The sequence below is a fragment of the Dermochelys coriacea genome, chromosome 5 (assembly GCF_009764565.3).
Source record: "Dermochelys coriacea isolate rDerCor1 chromosome 5, rDerCor1.pri.v4, whole genome shotgun sequence".
Taxonomy (NCBI): Eukaryota; Metazoa; Chordata; order Testudines; family Dermochelyidae; genus Dermochelys; species Dermochelys coriacea.
Genome location: NC_050072.1, coordinates 63,380,906 through 63,404,963, shown reverse-complemented (window position 1 = coordinate 63,404,963; position 24,058 = coordinate 63,380,906). Strand labels below are relative to the sequence as shown.

Below are 24,058 nucleotides of genomic sequence, written 5' to 3'. Positions count from 1 at the left end.
ATACCCAACTGAACCATTGTTGCATATCAGCTCCTTAAGCCTGTCGGCAGCTGTCACTAGTTAGAACCACTTCAGCTTATACTGGAAGTGCATCACCAGTACAGGATCAGGGTGCACAAAAAGTAGCTTATAGCCATCATTTCTTAGCAACAGCGGGGATTCTTTGCCATTCTATTTACACATATTGGGTTAGATCCTCAACTGGTGTAAATGAACATTGCTTCATTAAAGTTGCAGATTTATACAAGCTGAAGAACTTATTTACTGAAAACAAGATTTTAAAATGAGCTTTCTAGGGATCCTCTTTGGTAGTTTTCTAACTGGTTTAGACTCTCTAGCCCAATGGATTTATTAGACATCTGATTTTAATTCCTTCCTTCCCAATAAGTTTTCAACAAGTTTGCATAGAAATTTTCCTACCACTCCAGAAGACTCTCCACTCCTATGTACTTTACAGCATAAAATTTCCTTCTTAAAACCACAACAAAATGAAAAAAAAATCTCTTCTGAAACACTGGAATAATGAGAATTGGATCTCATGTGTCTTAAAGTATTTGCTTCATGCCCTCCAGAAAAAGTTATTGAGCTTTACAATTTTGTATGAAATACACGTAACTATTTAACAAATCATCAGTAATACAATAAATCTGTTAGATATTCCTAACCAACAGTACTCCACTACTTAAAAGTTCCACACCAAATAGATCAACTTTGCAGTCTTAATTAAAAGGCCACCGAGGCGGCGGCGGGGGGTTCGGGTCCCGGGGAGAAAGGAGTGAGGGAAGCCTATGCTCTTCTTCCATATGAGAAGAAACAGTGTTTCACAGGAATGTAAAAATATACTATATCTCCTGTCATAAAAATTGAACATTAGAAATCATGGCTTATTTTCAGCACACATAGGTCAGAATAGGTGAAAAACAGAAGTTTCACTGTGTGTATTTTTGCTGCTATATTGTATATTGATGAGTTTACCATTTATATAGTAAATGTAAATTTTGGCACATTGCAGGATAGCCATTACATTCCTAAGGGCTTGTCTATACTGCCCTGTAATTCAGACTATAGGGGTGTGACTAGCTGTGCACACCACAGCTCCCGTGTGTGGAATCTGCTGGTGCAAACTAAAAGGTTTACACTTCCTGTTAACACAGTCCTCTTCAAACAGGACTACATTAATCCAAACTAGGAACCTTATCATTTGAGACCGCAGTGCCTCCATGGGGAAGTTAGAGCACAGCACTTTGGTGCACATTCACACGCCTCCACCTCACATCGTCTGAACTGCGGAGCATAGCCTAAGTCTCATTTGTACCATGTATTTGAAAATTCTGCCATACAAGTTAACCAACTGTTTGTTGCACATTCACTGACCATTTTTGTAAACACTAGGCTTTTTTATTTTAATTTAAAAAAATTTGTTTTGAAGTCAGTATATTCTGGACAGTTATGAGAAAGTCACATTAAAGGATCTCTTTTTAGCATGGCTCATTTTTGCATCTAATACAATGTCAGATTTGATAATTGTTTACTCCTGAGTTAGCAGCTCCTTTACACACAAAAGAGCATTAAAGACTATAACTCTAGTTAATAGTCATTTAAAAAGATTAAGAACAATGTATGCAATAAAGAAAAACAAAGATTCTATAGGTTTCAGAGTAGCAGCCGTGTTAGTCTGTATTCGCAAAAAGAAAAGGAGTACTTGTGGCACCTTAGAGACTAACAAATTTATTAGAGCATAAGCTTAATGCATCCGATGAAGTGAGCTGTAGCTCACGAAAGCTTATGCTCTAATAAATTTGTTAGTCTCTAAGGTGCCACAAGTACTCCTTTTCTTTTTTTAAAGATTCTATATTGCTACATAAATGTATCATCCACCCAATGCATTCATTTCTGATTACCAAACCAGCAGGAAAAGGTTGGCTAACTCAAACCTGCTTTGATTAGTGTCATAGAAGAATTTTCAAGAGGCCTTTGAAGTGACATCAGTCAGTGTTAGTTCAGATAGTTGGCCTCATCTAACGAAAAGACGGACATCTACTATAATATGAAACCATCAGAAATGAAAAAGAAAGTGCAAGAAAGTAATGAAGCCACTATCTAGCACTACAATCAGAGCCAAATAGCTCCTACTTTTTAAAGACGACTTCTTAGACTTGCTGAACCACAAGGGAGTCATTTATTTGCACAGTTGATGCCCACACACTTTAGTGAGATTTTTTTATGTATATTTCACCACATTACTTCAAATGCTGTTAATTGCTGATCAATGAACTATTTACATCTCTGACAACTAAATAATCATTCTGTGCACTTGTTATAAATATACCTTGAACTTAATTTGACATTCTCTATTTATCTTTAAACTAAGCACAGAGACTGCTTGGCCTTTTACAATTGAGATGCAAGTGCGCATTTGCAATTTACATATTAATGATGTTATGCTTAAAGAAAGCATTACTAGCAATCTTTAATAACACATAGAGAAAGATAATTACTATTCACCAACAATGTGCAAGGTGCTTTACAGGCAAGTATGCCCCGAACAGCTTACAATTTAAATAAACAATGTATGAATGAAGCATAGGGATGAACAATAAGATATTATGAGAAACTGTAATCCAACTTTACCTGTATATTTTTCCTTTTAGGGAAGGAGGAAAAAACTTGAGTCATCTAATTGGTTAATACTTCTCTGTGGAGAGGACTAAGAATTATAGCATTTTGGAGAAAGAGAGTTTTGAGGTGGGACTTAACATAAGAGAAAATTGAGGCATAACAATGGGATCCTGGTCCATGACTAGGGCTTCTCAGCACAAAGAAAGAAAGAAAGAAAGAAAGAAAGAAAGAAAGAAAGAAAGAAAGAAAGAAAGAAAGAAAGAAAGAAAGAAAGAAAGAAAGAAAGAAAGAAAGAAAGAAAGAAAGAAAGAGGTTCAGCTATGGGGATTGCTTGGAAGAAAGCAAGAAGACAAGAGTGGAAGAAAGACAAAAGGAGAGCGATAAAACACACTTTGATGCTAAACAGTTCTCAGTTATTAAAAAGCATCTATCTAACAATGATGGAGTTACCAATCTCCAGATCAAAGACTTATTTGATATTGACTAGAGCTAAGAGAATACTGCAAGCAAGTATTCAAGACTATTTGTACACATAACATCCATTAATTCACATGGATGATATTAGAGATCCTTTTTATTCACATTGCATTTAAATGAATGAACTGTCAGGACACAACAGGTATATCAGACAGCAGACGATGCACATTTCTGCTGGATACGGAGTGGTATCAACACCAGTCAAGAGAATCACTCTCCTTTATAAACTTCAAAGTACAGTTTTCTAAATAGAAAGTATGTGCTGAACAATCAATACAATGGTGAGATATAAATTAAAGAACTAACCAAAATAAAGGGGAAAAGTTACTATTATTTAGACCTTTTGCAAATGGCTCACAGTAACTATCCATAAGATCTTGGGATGTGACCTTTTCAAGCATTAATTAAAAATGTTTAAAGTTCCAAGAATGCAAATACATATTTCTCATTGCCCTTAGTATGGTGCATTATAAACTGATTATTTAAGCAAAGTAAATTTTCATATTGAAGGTTTAATTGCAGGACTTGTTCCATATACATTAATATGCAATGCAAAACCTTCTCCTCAGGTGCTCTACGTGATGAAGTGATTTTCATGAATAATTCATCATGAAAAGCACTTCTACTGAGACACAATTTGCAATAATGTTTTTCAAGTGAGATCAGTGAAAATCAGAAGCTGTCATTGCCAATTTGTTTCAGTTCAGATTCAAAAGGTCACACCCTTGACACACAATGGAAATTAGAAATGCCCTTTTCTTCTTTTACATGTCAGCATCATATAATCTGTATTTTTTCTACACTTTCCATTCGAACACTCAGAGGGTAGTTATTTCAGAACTTAATAAAAAAGTGACTTTGGAAACAAGATTTTTATATAAGATTTCAGTAAATACATTTTCCATATCTGTCAATCATTCAGGTTTCCTGCAACAGGCAAGATAACAGTGTGCTATAATTATATAGATATAAATATTTATATATCCCACTCCAAATCATTTAAATAGGTAAGCTATATCACTTCAACGCTACAAAGCAACAAATTAGATGAGAAAAGATTCTTTATGCAGTATTTTAAAACTCTCATACAAAATGGGGTTTGTTTCTTCACATTTCAGCTCATTGTAAATATTAATGCAGCACATACATTATAGATATTTATTTTGCAAATTACATGTGTAAATCATTTTAATGAATTTGAACCATTAGAATTTTAAAGTTTTTATGTTTTCCTTACATCATTTTAGTTTCTTGGGGAAAAAACTCATTACAAGACTATGACATGGTCTCATTTTATCTGAAGTTGCTCATCCATAATTCTGCAGTTTTAAAATACATGCTGGGATGTTGTCTCAACATCTTTATTTAAGCTACTTTGTATATGTATACTCAACTTCATGTTGCCAACACATCTGGAAATATATTGTTTTAAACATTTCAAAGCACAAGAATTCTGCTATAATGTACTTTGTATGTTAATTATTAGAATATTACTAATACATATTTATATGCTGATATGATATAAAGTTTAAATAATTTTCAATGTGAAATGATTTTTTCCTGAAACTTTTATGTCAAAAGTATTCTGACTTGTGTGTTTTCTCACAATGACATATTCACCTGTTCAGCGATACTAACGAGAGTTGCAAAAAGTCAGGCACAACTGCAGTAATTTTATGCATCCAAATTAGGTATTTGCACATATAAATAACCAGCTGTGCAACTAAGTGGTTGCTGCTCATAGAATATCAGGGTTGGAAGGGACCTCAGGAAGTCATCTAGTCCAACCCCCTGCTCAAAGCAGGGCCAATCCCCAATTTCTGCCCCAGATCCCTAAATGGCCCCCTCAAGGATTGAACTCACACCCTGGATTTAGCAGGCCAATGCTCAAACCACTGAGCTATCCCTCCCCCCCTGGGTCATGAAAAACCCGACTTTCATACACATTCACAGAAACCACATACGCAAATTAGGCTCATAATGACACTAATTTTTGCAAGCATTGCCATGAAAACCAATCACTAAAACATCCTAATAAAACAGCCTGCAGTGTCACAACCCATAAATGAAACATTTAAAAATAACAAACATTAAAATATCAACTCAATTGCATAAACACAGCAGTCAGTAGAAGAGAAAGAAAAGTCCTCTGCAGTAACAGATATTCCAATATGTGAAGACTAATAAAATATTCTCATATTCTGTGTGTGAAATTCTAGCCCTCTGATAATTAATAGAAGTTTATCAATGACTTTCATGGGCCAGGATTTCATCCTTAATTTCTCAGTTCAGAGGTACTAAAGAAAGGTAGCACACAGAAGGAAAACCTGGAAAAGCGGAGGAAAGAAGGAACAAAATGCTAACTTGTTGATGTGGTCTTTCCGTGCAATGTTGTTGCTGGGTTTTTTGTTGATTTTAGTGTTTTGAGAAGTGTGGAGTTGGTAGAGTAGACGGGGTAGTCTCAGTGGAAAATCTGGGCCTTTCATCTTTTGGAATATTACATCATTTTAAGCATAATTTGATCTATTTTCTTAATTTTCATAATTTAATCTGATATTAATTTTACTGATTTTATTTTCTCCTGAGCCTGTCATTCTGGACAAATTGTAGTATAGCTATTGAAGGAATTAATTCCAAGGGCTCCAGGATGGAGGAAACCTGCTCAGTTCTCACCACTGTAGGGGGCTTTAATTTTAAGAGGATTCTTATTTGGGCATGTCTGAGGATAGTAATTTCAGGGTTCTGAAATCACTATCACTATATAGAATGAGTCTGTCCAGTTTGTTTGGATTAACGGACTCTCTCAGGATACAGAAAGGAATCAGATTATGAAATTTCCCCTTCGCTTCCCCCCGCGAAGATTTAAAAGAATGCTAGTTTTTTCATTATTCTCAAATGCTTTTTGTCTTCCTTTTCCTTTGAGAAGGAAACCAAGGAAGATAGAGATATACTAAAATAGTCCTAATAGTATCCTCAGGCTCTGTCTAGGGTCACATACAGCACCCATCATTGTGGTGTCCAAGCACTCCCTCAAAATGGTTTTTTAAGTGAAACAAGATGAAGAGATGGTCTAAGAAAGAGGCTTTGACATACTGCTCCTTGCCATACCAGTTCCCCCTATTGCTGATTAAAAGAGCTTTACAATGAAAGAAAATACTGCCTGTATGTCTCTGGTTTAATAGATATTTCTTGAAAAGTAGAGGAAGTGGGAGAAGCAACATTGAAAGAGGAAGTGAAATGGAGAAATCAAAAGGCAGGAAACTATGTAAATGGGAAAGGCAGCAGCATTGACATGTTCGATTAGCTGTCTGAGAATCTGCTGTGGGGGAGGAGATCATACCTGTGCCACAGATAAACACCACTATGCATGATGCCAATAGACGGAAGCCATCTCCATGCCTTGTTAGGCCTATGTTTTTCTGCCCCCTCAAACATCATGCTCCAAGAGCATTGCTGGTTTCCTGCGAGACAAAGATGTCTGGCTGCTTCTGTTTAAAAAGGCCAGTACTGCTAAAGGCTCATGACTAGACTACAGCTGGAAGTGTCACTTCCACCATTGCTAGTAGTTCAAAGAAAGTCTGCAGTTTTGGTTGCTCTCTGCAGGAAAACCCATGGAAAGAGACTGAAAAAAGCAGATATACAGGAGAGTGTTGCTCTAGGGAACTGTCTCCGTTACAAAACTACACTAGATTTCGCCTCCTTCCTGAGGCTATAAATCCTAAAGTGAAGTAAAGGGAAAGCTTCCCTTCTAGGAGACAGTGCCAGAGAGCTGCCTCTGCAACAAACAGAAGAATAATACTGGGACTACTATGGAAAAAGGATTTAAAAGGTTGTATTAAGAAGAGTTGCCTTTGTGGATGCAGTTTAATCTTACTAGACTCTCTGGGCAGTTGGGTACAATGCATGAGAAAGTATCTATATCTCAACATCATGAGTCTAATGATTTTCAAATTACAAGAACAAAGTGAACATCCTGAAGTAATTAAAGCATGCCCATAAAACAAGTTATACTCTCACAGAATAAAGAAATGAAATGGGACACTTGTTATATTTGCATTTTACAGCACTTGTAAAAATAATTTATAGTGTCTTCCTCCAATCCTTAGCACATGTGCGAGAATATTTCCTCAGAGATTTGACAAAAATGTAGACTTATGTAAAATGACAAATACGATTAGTTCAGACTTTATTGTTGAATATTATATATATATATATATATCAATCACTATTATTAGCACTGAATGGAACTTTTTTTTGTTCTTTCTTGTAGGTACATAATTTGATAAATGATGTAAGAATATCTACAGTACACAATGAGGTCCTTCATTCAAGCAACTGAGAGTTGCCTGAAATGGAGAGTCAGGCAACAGCTCAGGGACAGATTTATTACCCCTCTGATCTTTTGTCTCTCTAGTCTTGACTTTCATCTGCTTGTCAAGGAAATATGCTAAACACTGAACTTCTTTTTCTCTAAAATTCTCTCCTCTTCCCTACATTAGCACTTCCATTCTATTTCCCACAATCTGTGCTTTTAAATTCTTTTCACACAATACCAAGCTCTCAGGAAATCCATCTCTCTGTCTCCATTGTTAAAAGCCTGATTCATGCCTTGGTTCTCTTTCACCTCATCACTAAATTCTTCATCTCTGGATCCATTCTTGCCACCCCCTCTCTGTTCAGTCTATCCAAAGTACTGCTGCTACAATGTTCTTCTCTCCCTGGTGTTCCAGTCATGTAACTGCCCCCTCAAACTGCCCCCCTCAAAACTCTTAATAGGAAATGGCCTCTGCATCAAGTTCAAATAGCTCATCCTCTCTCTTCAAGACTACCCACCAATCCGCCGACCTACAGATCAACTCTAGTTTTCACTACTTCCCACTCATGTCATGCACTCTACTCAGTTTTCCCCTTAGTTTTCCCTCAGCTTCTTTCTATCACTTGTGTCTTCATGCCCCCACACCCCTTCATTCCCAGAATACCCTTCTACTTCAAGTGAGCCAACCAATCTCACTCTCCTCTTCCAACCACATTTCTGTCACTAATTTCAGCTCCAGTGTTATCTGCTCCCTCTATTTTCCCTTGTCCTTCTGTGCTCCCTCTCATTAAAAAATAGGGGACAAAAACAAACTAAATTATTTCAGTACTTTGCAAGCAACATTTTCTTAACAACAAAACCACCTATCTCTTGAAAAGCAATTTCCTTTCCCCCTAATTTCCCTTGTCTCTCTTCCTTCCATCCCACCCCCATTGTGTGTTATAATCTTTCATTATCTATCTAATTCATATGATAAGCATGTTGGATCACAGTGTCTCCATACTTGTTTGGAAAGTGCCATACATGTTGACACTGCAGTATACAAATTAGCAATGAGATAATATCGCAAGGGGGCCTCTAGGCAGGCACTTAAGGTCTAAAAGTGCCTTTAAAAGTGGCAGGTTGTCTGAATGTGGAAGCAAGAGCAATCTCTCTGGTGGAGCAATACAACTCCCTACAGAGTGGAAACAGGTGCAGGATGAAGGAGGAAAAGAATGCAGATTCACTAGCTGGTCTAGTCAATGTTACTTAGATTTTTGCACAGAGTTGATCTGGGAGCCTCAACTTCCATATGAGAAGCAGCAGTAGATTATAGCTGTAATAGAAGCTAAAGGACAGCTGCAGTCCCACCCCATCCATTAGGGTCTGAGAATCTTCTTTCTAAGCCCTTGTACTCACATTTTTCCATTTCTCAGATTTTGTCCCAATCACAATGAGGCATAAAACATCAAGACAAATGCTCATCAATTCAACATTTGCTAGAAATTTAAGAAACAATGAGTGAAGAAGCTCATGTAGTAAAATTAAAGCTTGAGCAATAGAAATGCAGTCTCAATATTTCGGGTTTAAAATTCTTACCAGATATCGTAGGTTTACGTTTTCTATCTTCCCATAACAAAGGTCTATGAGGGTTATAGGTTGTTTTTCTAGGTTTCTTCCTGATATCATCCACGATAATGCAAGATTATCCATACCAGTTGCCTAAGAAAAAGGACAGAAAATGAAAAAAATAATATATGTAATTGTTTATTTTAACCAATTAAGATCATGTGTAGGTAGCTAAAAGCTAATTATGTCTGTAATCCCAAAATTAAGGAATGGAGTGATGGTTTGGATAAAATTATAATATACTGTACCACCAGAAAAGCCATACTTCTTGCTTAATTAGTTATTGAACACACAGAACAAAAAAGCAAAAGCAGCTGACAACAACAAAACAAACTCACTTTAATGGTGAACTTGAATGCTCAAGTCTGTGTCATTTATTTTGAGGGAACATTTCTGAAGATGGAAAATCAGTGAAAAATATTAGTAACCATGGCATCCCAAATAAATCTGTGCTAAAAATATGAAGAATCAACCAAAACTCAGAGTTGGTCTGGGCTTTTTTCACTTTCAGGAATAGGACTATGAAACTTTAACAGACCTTATTCTGGGTTAATTAATAAACAAAAGTGATTTTATTAAGTATAAAAAGTAGGATTTAAGTGGTTTCAAGTAATAACAGACAGAACAAAGTATGTTACCATGAAAAATAAAACAAAACACGCAAGTCTACGCCTAATACATTAAAAAAACTGAATACAGGTAAATCTCACCCTCAGAGATGTTCCAATAAGCTTCTTTCACAGACTAGACTCCTTCTTAGTCTGGGCCCAATCCTTTCCCCGGTACAGTTCTTGTTAGTTCCAGCTCAGGTGGCAACTAGGGGATTTCCCATGACTGGCAGTCCCCTTTGTTCTGCTCCACCCCCTTTTATAGCTTTGGCCCAAGGTGGGAATCCTTTGTCTCTCTCTGGGTTACCACCCTTCCTTCTAAATGGAAAAGCATCAGGTTTAAGATGGATTCCTGTACCAGGTGACATGGTCTCATGTTCTGTGAGACCCCATGCCTTCATTCTTTCCGGCCTGACTCACAGGAGCACAGGAAGGCTTACAAGTAAACAGAGCCATTTACAACCAATTGGCCTGGTCAATGGGAGCCATCAAGATTCTAAACCACCATTAATGGCCCACACTTTGCATAATTACAATAGAACTTTAGAGCAATACTTCATAATAGCTTCAGATACAAGAATGATACATTTATACAAATAGGAGGAACACACTCAGTAGATTACAGGCTTTGTAATGATACCTTCCTAGAGACCTTTTGCATGAAGCATATTCCAGTTAAATTATATTCACACTCATTAGCATATTTCCATAAAACATACAGAGTGCAACGTCACACTGGCAACACAAGCTGAGGATGCAGCTGCTTGTAGAGAACAAGGAACCGTCTACAAAATGACACAGCTTATCAGCAGTAAACAGCAGATACCAACAAACGCTCTCATCAGAGACAAATAAGGCCACCTACTAACGACAACAAAAGAACAAGAAATGCACTGGACAGAGCATTTCAAAGAATTGCTGAACAGGGAGCCACCTAAAGAGGAAGCAAACATCCGGGAGGCAGAAGAAGATCTTGATATCGACACAGACACCCCAACTAAGGAAGATATTGTTCAAGACATCAAATCCTTAAAAAATGGCAAAGCTCCAGGCAAGGATAACTTGAATGCTGAATTGTTCAAGGTAAATTCTGAGTTAGCAGCATCTATCCTGGCTCTTCTCTTTACATCAGTCTGGAAAGGGAAAAAGTGCCAGATGAGTGGACCAATGGGGTTATAGTGATGATACCAAAGAAAGAAACTCTCAGTGATTGTAATAACTGGCATGGTATCACACTTTTATCTGCCAAGCAAAGTATTGTGTAAGATCATAGTCCAGCATATACCAGAGGCAGTTGATAGTGTTCTCAGAAAAGAGCAAGCTGATTTTCGGAAAGGGCATGGATGCACAGACCAGATCTTCACTCTCAAAACATAATAGAACAATGCTTAGAATGTAACTCTATGCATTAGAATGCTTAGAATGCAACATAAACTTCATAGACTTTGAGAAGGCTTTTGATAGCGTTCACAGGACCAGCCTATGGTGCATTCTGCAGGCATATGGAATCCTCTCCATATAATCAACATCATCAAAAGCTTCTATTTCAATTTTACATGCAGTGTTGATCACAGTGAGCTCAGTTTTGAAGTCAGAACAGGAGTACGTCAGGGGTGTAACATGTCTGCAATCCTCTTCAACATTGCCATTGACTGGGTAATGCAGCGTGCAACAGAAGATATGCCAAGAGGCATTAAATGGACACCCTTCTCATCCCTTGAAGATCTGGACTTCATAGATGATCTCACTCTCCAATCACATACCCAACACCATATACAAGAGTTTCATTAAGTGTCTCTGGAGTTTTAACACCCAAAACTGCCTAGTATGAGGGGGGAATGAGTGGCAGATAACACACTTTGAGGGAATGTACAGGCAACTCTCATGCAGATCATTCACAGAGAAGACCCCAGGAAAGGCCAGCCTTAACTAAGCTAAATATCTAAGATAAAAATTATTTACAAGTTCTTTACAGTTGAAATTCAAGCAGAACACTAGAAAGTTAGTGACACAGAAAGGTTCCGTCCCAAACCACAAGTGACAGAAAGGAACTGGAGAGAGAGTCTGCATTGTCCTTTATGGCATTGCTTTAGAGTGTGCAAGGTGAAGGATGCAGGCATGGACCAAAGGACACTGCTATTGAACAGATTCCAGCCTTGGGCTCATGGAGTCTATTTCTATTTAAATGAAAATAAAAAAAGAATAAAGACAGAAAGAATTCTAGAAAAAAATTCTATGCAAACTGTTGGAACTGGTGCAATGTTTCTGCTGACAGACTTTTGAGCTCTACCTGCCTTGTGGATGCAATCTGTTCAAAAAAGCAAATCTGGAATAAGTCCAAGGCAATACATTGCAATGACTCAAAATTTAGGTTTTCATTAAAGCTGCTGTAGAGTACTGCAGTTTTCATAAAATTATGTTGTTTTCTCTTTTGAAAAATGTACATGGACTATAATTATTATAAATGAAAATAAAAAATGTCCACACCAAAATATTCACAATTGAACCCAAAAAAACATTTTATGAAAAACAATTGACAGAGGAAATTTTTACAGCAAAGGTGACAACCCATGATTTTGTCACAATTACAAGCATCATGTACATTATTATTATGCCAAGTTCTCAAAGCACATAGACTTATTAAGGATGATGGGATTACTACAATTCTAACACTCTAATACTTGCAACTGACCCCCCTCATTAACCTACAGCCTGCATTTTAAAAAAACTGATATATGAGCACCATGTGTACCTCTCCATTTCTGAATATATATCAAATTGATTCTGAATGGACAGTTTTAAAATAGGACACATGGTGCAATTGTGGCTCTTGATGAGAAAATTTTTCTCTCATATGCACAGAATTAACTTTAAGCACACGTGACATCCTATATGTCCAAATACTTGGAGAAAACAAGCCTTGAAGCCATATGTACACATTTTCACCCTCTAGAAGTTGTAAAGGGATGTTTTTAGAATAATACAGGGTTTAATTTCATTCTTCCGGACTCAATAGCAGTGCTATCTCTGAAATGAATTTCATCATTAATTTATATTGTTTCCTTTAGGCTGTATTCCTGTGAGAACTGAAAAAGCATATGAAGTATCTAAAATGGTTCTAAATTTTAGGCTAGTCTCTTTCATTATTGCCCATTTTTAAATTAAGAAGATAAATTAATATGGTCCAGTAAAATAAGACATTTCTTTTATTATCTTGAACATAAAGATTTATTTTCACATCTATTTCTAATGCGCACAATTTTCACAAGTACTGACCCAACAAAGCTGCCACTGACAAAGTAGTTTTCATTTTATATTGCAATATGCAGTTTAGGGAGTGTGTCTTGCAGTTTCTCATTAGGGTAAAGATTCATAAATGGTGAAGTTGCTCTAGTGCTTTGGAAACTGTAGTTGCCAACCATCCCTTTACCATTGAAGTCTACAGTGAACATGCAGAAAGACCTTTCTGAAATCAAATCTAATGGATTTGAACTGAATTATGACCTAATTTTGTTAAACTTCTTATACATAATTTGTACTATATAACTATAGGATATATACTATTGAACATTACATGGGAAAGGTGTAACATGCCTAAGGCAAAGACCTACTAGAAAAGGGCAAATATAGTGCCAATCTATAAAAAGGAGAATAAGGAAAACCCAGGGAATTACAGACCAGTCAGCTTAACTTCAGTATGTGGAAAGATAATAGAGCAAATAAGCAATCAATTTGCAAACATCTAGAAGATAATAAGGCGATAAATAACTGTCAGCATAGATTTGTCAATAACAAGACAGGCTCAAACCAATCTAACAGCTTTCTCTGACAGGGTAAAACCCTTGTGGATGGAGGAAAGCAGTAGATGTGGTGTATCTTGACTTTAATAAGGTTTTTGATACTGTATTGCATGACCTTTTCATAAACAAACTAGGGAAATACAACTAGATGGAGCTACTGTAAGGTAGGTGCATAACGGTTGGAAAACCATTCTCAGAGTAATCAGCAGTTCACAATCAAGTGGGGTTCTGGACTGCAAGGACCAGTTCTGGGTCTGGTTCTGTTCAGTATCTTCATAAATTATTTAGATAATGGCATAGAGAGTACCCTTATAAAGTTTGTGGATGATACCAAGATTGGCAGGGTTGCAAGTGCTTTGGAGGATAGGATTGAACTTCAAAATAATCTGGACAAACTGGAGAAATGATCTAAAGTAAACAGGATGAAATTCAATAAAGGACAAATTCATAGTACAGTACTCCACTTAGGAAGGAACAATCAATTGCATACATACTAAATAGGAAATGACTGCTTAGGAAGGAGCACTGTACAAAGTGACCTGGTAAGTCCTAGTGAATCACAAGCTAAATATGAGTCAACACTTGCAAAAAAAAGCAAACCTCATTCTGGGATGCATTAGCAGGAGTGTTATAAGCAAGACACAAGAAGTAATTCTTCCGCTCTACTCCATGCTTATTAGGTCTGAACTGAAGTACTGTGTCCACATTTCAGGGAAGATATGGATAAATTGGAGAAAACTCAGAGAAGAGCAACAAAAATGGTTAAAGGTCTAGAAAACATGACCTATGAAGGAAGACTGAAAAAATTGACTAAAGGGGTACATGATAACAGTTTTCAAGTACATAAAAGGTTGTTACAAGGAAGAGGAAGAGAAATTGTTCTTCTTAACCTCTGAGGATAGGACAAGAAGCAATGGGCTTAAATTGTAGCAAGGGCAGTTTAAATTGGACATTAGGAAAAACTTTCTAACAGTCAAGGTAGTTAAGCACTGGAATAAATTGCTGTTATATCCTTTTTGAGATAGGGCAACCAGACTTAAACACAGCACTTCAGGTACAGGAATACCATTAATTTATATAACAGCACTATGTTATTTTCAGTATTATTTTCTGTCATATTCATTATACATCTTAATGCTTTTTTAATTGCTTTTTTGACTGCATCATTCGCTCCAAAATAAAACCTTTAGGGGAAATCCTGGCCCCACTGAAGTCAGTGACAAAAATCCCATTGACTTGAAGGGGGCCAGGATTTTATCCCAAGCTTTTTTCCTGAGTGGCTTCAGAATGCAATGGTATGTGTAATGGGTTTACATTATTCCTTACAGGATGTATTACCTTGCATTTGCCAACAATGCTGCCCATTCACCTAGTTTTGTTGAATCCCTCTAAAGTTGCTCAGAGTCTTTGCTAGTCTTAATTAACACATAATTGTGTGTCATCTGCAAGTTTTGCCACTTCACTGCTCACTCCCTTTTTCAGAATGTAACATAATGCATAGGCACAGGCAGAGAGTTAATGTTGGCATTTTATGACTTGTGAGAACTCAGCTTTGCAACCTGCATATTAGTATTATATAGCTTTTTGTACGGATTTGACAAATAATGTATTTTCTTAACAGTTATGCAAATTTCACTTAGTTACTATGGTGATGAGCAATGTGTGCAATAAATTAACATATTCAACAGCACCCAAGTCATTTCTGTTACTTCTTGGAAAACCTGATTACTTTGAACCTAGGACAACATAAATATATGGCAACATGTATATTTAAAAACCTAAAACGCTACCAAAACAAGACAGTCCACTGCACACACTTTTCCCCCTAGGGAGAGGCTCAAAGAACAAACATGTGACTGATGTTAGTCACTGTTATATATCCACAGGATTGGTGCTATGCCCCCAGATTTGAAACAGTCTCTTGGAGAAACCCCTTTGATGTGCCAGACTGCAAGGGGTCTCACTCTTCCTTCAGGGTAGGTCATGCGGCCTCACCGCCGCCTAAGACTGAATCTCTGGGGCTTCAGCACTCCTGCTTCACACTGTGAGGTCTATTCAGCAAGTCCAAATGAAGTACATTCCGGGTAGAGGCGTGCACACTCAAGGGATTAATGCACCTCCCTTAATTATTTATAGTGACAGTGACTCAAGCAGCATTTTCAAAACAGTAGCGTTTATTATTCAACTGGAACACAGCATAGTAAGTCTTAAAATTAGCAAAGATAGGCAGAAGTTAAGCCATAGTCCATCCTGGCCAACCCAGTGCCATGATGAGCCAGCCAGCCATCTCTGGCTCTCCTTCTCATTTCCTTCCCTAGTCAGTTCCCAGGTCAGAGAGCTACCAGAGCTCAAATTTTTTCACCCCTACCTCACATCTCTCAGTACTTTGTTCTCAAGCTGAGGTGTCTGCTCTGATTCCCTGCTAAGATGCTGGGAAATCTTCCTCCCTCTGGATCACTGGTTGCTAGGTGTTGATGTCCTGGTGATTGGGCTTTCCATTGTCTTCTCGGATTTTTCACTGAGATGGATCAGCTTAGGCCAGTCCTTTTTAATGACCTATTCAGTCCACTCAGAGAGCTAGGCAACACACACACCTGCCTATGCCCAGGTCTACACTACAGACCTACATCAGTATAACTACATCACTCAGGGGTGTGAAAAATCCACACCCCGAGTGAAGTTATACTGAGCTAACCCCCGGAGTAGCCAGCACTATGTCAAGGAAAGAGCTTCTCCCACTGACATAGCTACTGCCTCTCAGGGAGTTGGATTAACTATACTGTCAGGAGAAGCTCTCCCATCAGCGTAAGGAGCATCTTCGCTAAAGCGCTGCAGTTGTATTGCTGTAGCGCTATACATGAATACAAGCCCTGTCTCTTAGCCTGTCCTGAGAGCAAACTTAATCCTGTTTCCCTCACTGGGTAGCAATGCAATATAAAGGGGAAACTGAGACACGTATAGGCTTCATAAAAATATTACCAGAAATGTCCACTGTGTCACAGTCACATTTCTTAATGTAGTACAAGAAGGTGCTCAGATACTATGGTGATGAGCATGGTATGAGAACATATATAGAATTGGATATCAAAAGTTAACTATTAGAAATCAATTTTTAATATCAAGATGATAGGATGGGACACATCTAACTGGCTTTCTTGGAAAAATATGGCAGAGACATTTATTAATCAATCAGTTGTTGCTGAGTAAGGATTAGTTGATTATGTTGTTGTGGAACTGGTTAATCATGATAAATTGTCCAACACTTGGGCAATATTTATTAGGAACAAGGCAGACCCACTTGTCACCTAAAACCAGATTTGAATTTAAAGTGTCCAAAGAAGATGGGGTACTGCATTAGTCCAATAGACTTGCTTTTCTTTCTTTCCTTCCATGAAAGTTTTATTTGAGTTCCACAGGAAAACAATGTGTTTGATACCCTACCACTTTTCTGCCTTAAACCATCTCATGGAAAACTAGTAATTTACCTTAGAAATTCCTCTTCATTTAAATGTATTTAGTAGATTGCAAGGCTTTTGTGTTCCTTTTAAATTCCCTAAGGCCTTGTCTATACTTAAAAGCTTTGCCAGCACAGCTACACAGGCAAATCTCCTAATGTATGACAGGTTTCAAAGTAGTTTATAATGTAATGTAGTTTATACCAGTTTTGCCAATATAGTTTATACCATTTTTTGTGTAAAATAAGCTACCCCAGCAAAACAATATTTTTGTCAGCATAATTAAATCTATAGTAGGCCTTTTGCCAGTACAGCTCTACTGGGGGTCAGAAGGATGATTTTACATCTTACATTGTGAAAAATATACTTACAGAAGAGTAGTAATGTGCTGCTTACAATGTGACACAGAAAACAGTGTTTCAGAGTAGCAGCCGTGTTAGTCTGTATTCGCAAAAAGAAAAGGAGTACTTGTGGCACCTTAGAGACTAACAAATTTATTAGAGCATAAGCTTTCGTGAGCTACAGCTCACTTCATCGGATGAAGTGAGCTGTAGCTCACGAAAGCTTATGCTCTAAGCTTTCATGAGCTACAGCTCACTTCATCCGATGAAGTGAGCTGTAGCTCACGAAAGCTTATGCTCTAATAAATTTGTTAGTCTCTAAGGTGCCACAAGTACTCCTTTTCTTTTTTTGAGAAAACAGTGTAAGATTCATTTCCCTACCTACCCTAATTTCCTCTTTTAGAGCCAGATTTGAAGAGGTAGGGGACGGGGCGGGGGGAGAGAGTGAGGTCTAAAGAAGCTTTGACTTTAAGCCCTCTGGGCACTGGTGCTTTGTTTCTTGCATATATAGCTATTATTAAAAAAATATTTTGGTCCCCCCTCAAATGTTTCAATTACTTCAAGGAAAACCAAACTATGATAAAAAACAGATGAGATCCTAAGCTCTATAGCATTCTAATACAAAAGGTCTCAATAGACATAGCCTTTACCTTTATTTCTAATTAAGAAACATAGGTGGATCAATATGACTTTCATTGATTCTGTTACATTCAATACTCTGCAACAGAATAACTTTATATTTGTTTTTTAAACATTAAAGTCTTACTTTCAAATCATTTTTAGCACAGCATTAAAGATAATATAATTTTCTGAATTTAAAATCACCCAAATTGATCTTTGCAGACATTCTATATTATTCTTGTATAGAACAAATGCCATGAATGCTATTCAAACATTTAATTACAAGATCCAATAATACTGAAATTTGTTAAAAGCACTTATCCCAACTCAGAAAAAAAAATACCATTTATATATGATGGAGTGGAATCAAAGTTCAAATATATAAAGTACATTGCTTTCTTACACCGTTTCCATTTAGGTCATAAACTGTTACTATACACTATTAGCAATGGAAAATTGGGGTGTACTACTTCTTCAGCCAGTGAAGTACTGTTTATTTGGAAACAAAAAGTCATTCTAAAGCCATCACCTGAACTCTACTACATTCTCAATCATAGTAGCCACCCAGTGGAAAATTTTTGTAATGCTCATGTATATTAAGGGTTTGAACTTCGGCAGTGCAGAGGACCTACAGTTTCCACTGATATCAGTTGTCAATGAATGCTCAGCACCACTGAAAATGAGACTCTAAAAACAATTACTTTTTGAAAATAATCTTTATCTGAAATGAATAATACTGCACCCAAGAACTAGAAATTCAAAAGACTATAAATTTTAAACTAAATTTGTAAAATGAAGCCTTCTAAAAAGAAAATAGAGAGACTAGCTCTCCAGTTGAGTTTCTCTAACCTTTCAGAATAAACCACCGAACAAAAGTACTGTATAAAAATCACTAAAAGAATTAATAGAAAACATTTAAATGTGGGATTTAAATTTTATATAAGTATTCAGTTATAAATGCCATCTAAAACATAGGAATCCTTAGCAAATTAGCATTATAGAAGAAAATGTCTTTGCAAACCTGGAGAGAGGAACAGACCTAAATGATCTTACTAGTACTAGTGAAACTGACCTACATATAAAGGTAGATGGGGAATGTGTCATATTGTGGGATCAAAGCTTCTGAGGTAACCCAATCCTTTAAACATAATCAAGGATAACATGTCTAAAGCTATTCCAGCAGCATAACCTTAACTTGGCCCTCCAACATATATAATGGGTTTGTAATATATTGATAATATATATTCCAAAAGGAGTACAGAATAAAAAATGGACAAAAATTTTGTTTGAAATACAATCATGTATTGTTTTAGTGCTTTTGACACTGTTCATGTCATCACTAGAAAGTAACAGTAAGAACAGAAAATTCATTTTTTTATCATCCAACTATCCATATCCAATTAATCCTTAGACTGGGATTTTTTCTCCTTACCGTCTCTCTATTGTGACTTGGACCAAATCTTTGTACCATCTGCTGGGGTTTAAAATTGATTCCGGAAGAAAACTCTTCCCAGATTGGATTACTTCAGAAGCTGTAAATGTAGATTATACACGAGTTGCATCTTTTGCATAACGCTTTCTTTTGGGTAACAATGAACATTTTCTTCTCCAGAGGGAAAGGTCAGGTAGCTGGAGATAGATAGCTGAAGAATGAAAAATTGTCAAGTGAAAAGTAGAGGTGGTCTAACTATTCATAGAAAAACAATGTACTCAATAAATTCAGCTCTCAATTTTGTTTGCAAATTATCCATGGGTTGACTCATTTTTACAAATTTGTTCAGTCACAATCATTTGACAAATCTTTAATGGGAGCAAATTTTAATCTATAAATTGCTTTCAAACTTTTCTATTTTTTAGTCTTTTCTGTATCTACAATAGATTCTGCTTAATAGCAACCTGCATATTAACAACTTCCAGTTAATAGCAACCTATTGCCGAGAACCAACGCCATCCCATTGACTTTAATGTTAATGGGATTTGGATATTTGCAATGGCATGTTGCTTATTAAGAACATTTTTTGGAGAGTAGTCCTAGCTGCAGGCAGGAAGAGCTTAGACATGCCTTCTTGGCTGCAGCCCTACAAACCTTCCAGTGGCAGGTAATCAGCACATCCCAGTGATTCCTTGTGGGGCTGCAGCCTTGCAAACCTGCTTGCTCACAAAAACCAGGAGGTAAGGGGCTGCAGGTTCCCTGCAGTCTTCAGGCTGCACCCTATCAGGGGGCTGCACCCAGGGAAGACAGCACTGGGACATGCTGAGCTCTGACCCCTGGAGAGCAGAGGGAGAAGTACTGTATACTTCTGTGGACACTCAGCATCCTGGCTCCCATAGAAAGCCCCAGCATCCAGGCAGCAGCCCTCTACCCTACAGCTGCCCTGCCCACAGGAAGGTTTGCAGGACTGCAACCAGGGAAGGCACATCTCAGCACTTCCTTCCTGACTACAGCCCCACAAACCTACCTTCCGCTCATTTGCAACTGGCGGACAAAGACAACTTTTTGCTGGCAATTAAGGGGCTGCTAATAAACTGAATCTACTGTATTTGCCTTGTGTGATCATTAACCTAAGTTGTATGCTATGGTTCCTACTCCGTAATTAGATGACTACAACTTCTGTTAAAGGCAGAGGGCTTGAATTAGTCATTTGTGGCATGAAGGTTTATGGTAACACATATATGAGTATTCCAGCCACCTTTTCTTCCAGTGAACATTTCTGCAAACAAACAAAACAAAGCCCTCATACTAATATTCATGGAAAGGAGACGTTAAAGGGATCACAAATGCTAAAGTGAATTTGAACAAATAATCATAAATATCTTTTCCAGTATTTACCTAGCTCTGTGGGAACAAATGTTTCCTTTCTTCATCACATTTACATTCAACAGTCATCAGTCTGGTATTTTACCAGATGTAATCAATCAATTAGGGAGGAATATGTTTAATTTATGGACTATATACAAATGTGCAGGTTTAAACTTAATAGATTCAGACTTATTATATTCTGTAACATCCTCCAAGCTCAGGAAGTCATGCTTATACTTAGATATCCAGTTATCCAATGAAATTATGTAAAGAGAACCATGTACTTAAAACACGTGGGCAGTTCCACTGAAAAAAGTGAGAATACTCACATGCTTAAAATTAAGCATGTGCATAAATGTTTGCAATGTTTGGATATTTCTCAATCCACAAATGAAAGGTGATTTCTCATATGCAATGTGCTGCGATGCTTATATCTGTCTTGATATGAATACTTTATGTTTTGTTCTTCCTGTTGGGTAAGATAGACTACAAGGAAGATTGTGTCCCCATTAACAATTTACACATGCCATTGCTCTTGGATTGTCCACCATAGTCAACCTCTATAATGATTACACAAAGATAGAACTAGATAAGTTCATGAAGGACAGATCCATCAATGGCTATTAGCCAGGATGGGCCGGGATGATGTCCCTTGCTTTTATTTGCCAGAAGCTGGGACTGGGTGACGGGGTGGATCTCAATGATTACATGTTCTGTTCATTACCTCTGAGGCACTTGGCATTGGCCACTGTGGGAAGACAGGATACTGGGCTAGATGGACCTTTGGTCTGACCCAGTATGGCCATTCTTATGTTCATATTACATGCCTACCTTTTTGAAAGCCAAGCGTCTTAACAAAAGTACCATTATTACTTGGTGATGTAAAGATACAAAATGAGAACCTCTGTTTTATTTCTGGAATGGGAAATTAAACTTTCTGTGGGAAAAAAAAGAGAACTGTTTCCTTATACATCATAAAAATGTTGCTGGAAACTAGAAATCAACTCAGAAGGCAAGGAAATTTTTTGTTAAACTTTTTATTATGGCAATGAGTATTTAAAAGCACAATCCAAATTATGATAACTACAAAAAAACCCACAACCTAAACTTTAAAACAGTAAGTGAACAAAACAAAAGAAGTTAACATAAAATCCTGATACAGTAACAACTTACTTGATGGTTTCTTTGCAGCGTGTTTCTCAGGGCCTGACATATTTCAATCATTTGTGTAAGTTCAGCTCGGGCAACTGGTACTTCAGAGGAATGGTTTTCAAAGTCAAGTAAAGACCTGTGTTTTAAAAAAATATGTATACATATATGTTCATATATATAGTAAAGCTATATTGTGTACAGTTTCAGATTTGTGCACAAAACAATATTTGCAACCACAACTTATTTAGTATAGATTCAAAAGCTAAGCATCTGAAGCAAAATCTATTTTTAAGTTTAAAGAAATCAAGTTTTTTTTTTTCCAGTTGGGTTATGTCAATGCAGATTTTCTAGACACTAAAGCAAGCCTCTTTATAAATCAGAGATGCATTTATATTTAGACATACTAGACCTATAAACTGAATACAGATTTTAAAAGTATGTTTGGAAAGCACAGTTTAGGCTAGATAATGTGCTATATAAGTTCTTTGATCCTTTGAAATATTTAAGAAACCCTAGTGTTCCCCAATCTAATTGTCTGCTAGCTCTTATTTTTAAATTATCACATGTTTACTAACAGGCATCCAGGATCCCCTACTGTTCCTAAGAAATATAAGGCTTTACCTACACTTTAAAGTTAGATTGACATAGCTATGTCAGTCAGGGGTGTGGAAATAAAACAGCGCTGATCTAAACCCCAGTGTCAATGCAGCTATGTCGTTGAAAAAATGTTTCCATCCATATAGCTAACTTCAGGGAAGTGGTGTTCCTACAGGTTTCAGAGTAGCAGCCGTGTTAGTCTGTATTCGCAAAAAGAAAAGGAGTACTTGTGGCACCTTAGAGACTAACAAATTTATTTGAGCATAAGCTTTCGTGAGCTACAGCTCACTTCATCGGATGCATTTGGTGGAAAAAACAGAGGAGAGATTTATATACACACACACACACACACACAGAGAACATGAAACAATGGGTTTATCATACACACTGTAAGGAGAGTGATCACTTAAGATAAGCCATCACCAGCAGCAAGGGGGGGGGGAGGGGGCGGGAGGAAAACCTTTCATGGTGACAAGCAAGGTAGGCTAATTCCAGCAGTTAACAAGAATATCAGAGGAACAGTGGGGGGTGGGGTGGGAGGGAGAAATACCATGGGGAAATAGTTTTACTTTGTGTAATGACTCATCCATTCCCAGTCTCTATTCAAGCCTAAGTTAATTGTATCCAGTTTGCAAATTAATTCCAATTCAGCAGTCTCTCCTTGGAGTCTGTTTTTGAAGCTTTTTTGTTGAAGGATAGCCACTCTTAGGTCTGTGATCGAGTGACCAGAGAGATTGAAGTGTTCTCCAACTGGTTTTTGAATGTTATAATTCTTGACGTCTGATTTGTGTCCATTCATTCTTTTACGTAGAGACTGTCCAGTTTGGCTAATGTACATGGCAGAGGGGCATTGCTAGCACATGATGGCATATATCACATTGGTAGATGCGCAGGTGAACGAGCCTCTGATAGTGTAGCTGATGTGATTAGGCCCTATGATGGTATCCCCTGAATAGATATGTGGAAAAATGAAACATTTTTGTAATTCTTTAATTTCAACTGTAAATAGAGGACCTCATCAAATCTGAACAGAAAGATTTTTACAGATTTTTACTCTAAATAAATACCCTGTCTCATCAGTGACAGATTGTGAAGACATCATTGCAACTTCCTCAGAGCATCCATCTTTGTCCTCTCTAGCAGCCTGTCCCTTTATTAAAGTCTATTCTATGGTCCCAGTTCTGCTATTAGATATGTGTGAGTGTATACCTCCATCTGAGCAAACCTTATAGAGAGTACCAGGGCCTATTATTATAAAATTTAACCTGTTTTAATAGTTTATACTAATGAAAATTTTAAGCACATAATTAAAAAAAAACTTTCAATTTTTTTCATTTGCATATGATATAACCCCTCTAAAATGTAATATATTTTCATTAATGAATTTTACTGAACAATAATACTATACTCAGGGGTGAAAGTATGCCGATACAGGCCAGTTCGGTGTACTGGTAAGAAGTGGCCACCAGTACCAGCCCCTATGGAGCCAACATTCATCGCTGCCCCTTTTAAAAACACTCTACCCGTCAGCAGCCCTGCAAGTAGGGACCCTGCTAGCAGGGCCGCCGACGGCTGGAGCCCTGGGCCCATTTAAATCTCCACCAGAGCCCTGGGCAACATGGGCCAGGCAGCACAGATCAGTTGGCTGGGGGAGGCTGACCCAGC

The 24,058-nt window shown here is 37.3% G+C and overlaps 1 protein-coding gene across 6 annotated transcripts in view; it reads right to left on the bottom strand.

Annotated features, from left to right (window-relative positions):
• LOC119855598 overlaps window positions 1-24,058 on the bottom strand; it is a 155,242-nt gene that overhangs the window by 59,279 nt on the left and 71,905 nt on the right. For 5 of the 6 annotated variants that reach the window (XM_043515340.1, XM_038401937.2, XM_043515343.1 and 2 more), the window contains 2 exons: window positions 21,818-21,932; window positions 8,990-9,112 (listed from right to left, as the gene is read on the bottom strand). In XM_043515340.1, the coding sequence (XP_043371275.1) occupies window positions 8,990-9,112; window positions 21,818-21,932 (238 nt within the window). Of the gene's footprint in view, window positions 1-8,989; window positions 9,113-9,357; window positions 9,413-21,817; window positions 21,933-24,058 lie in introns of those variants that run through there. The other variant, XM_043515344.1, reaches the window with a different exon arrangement.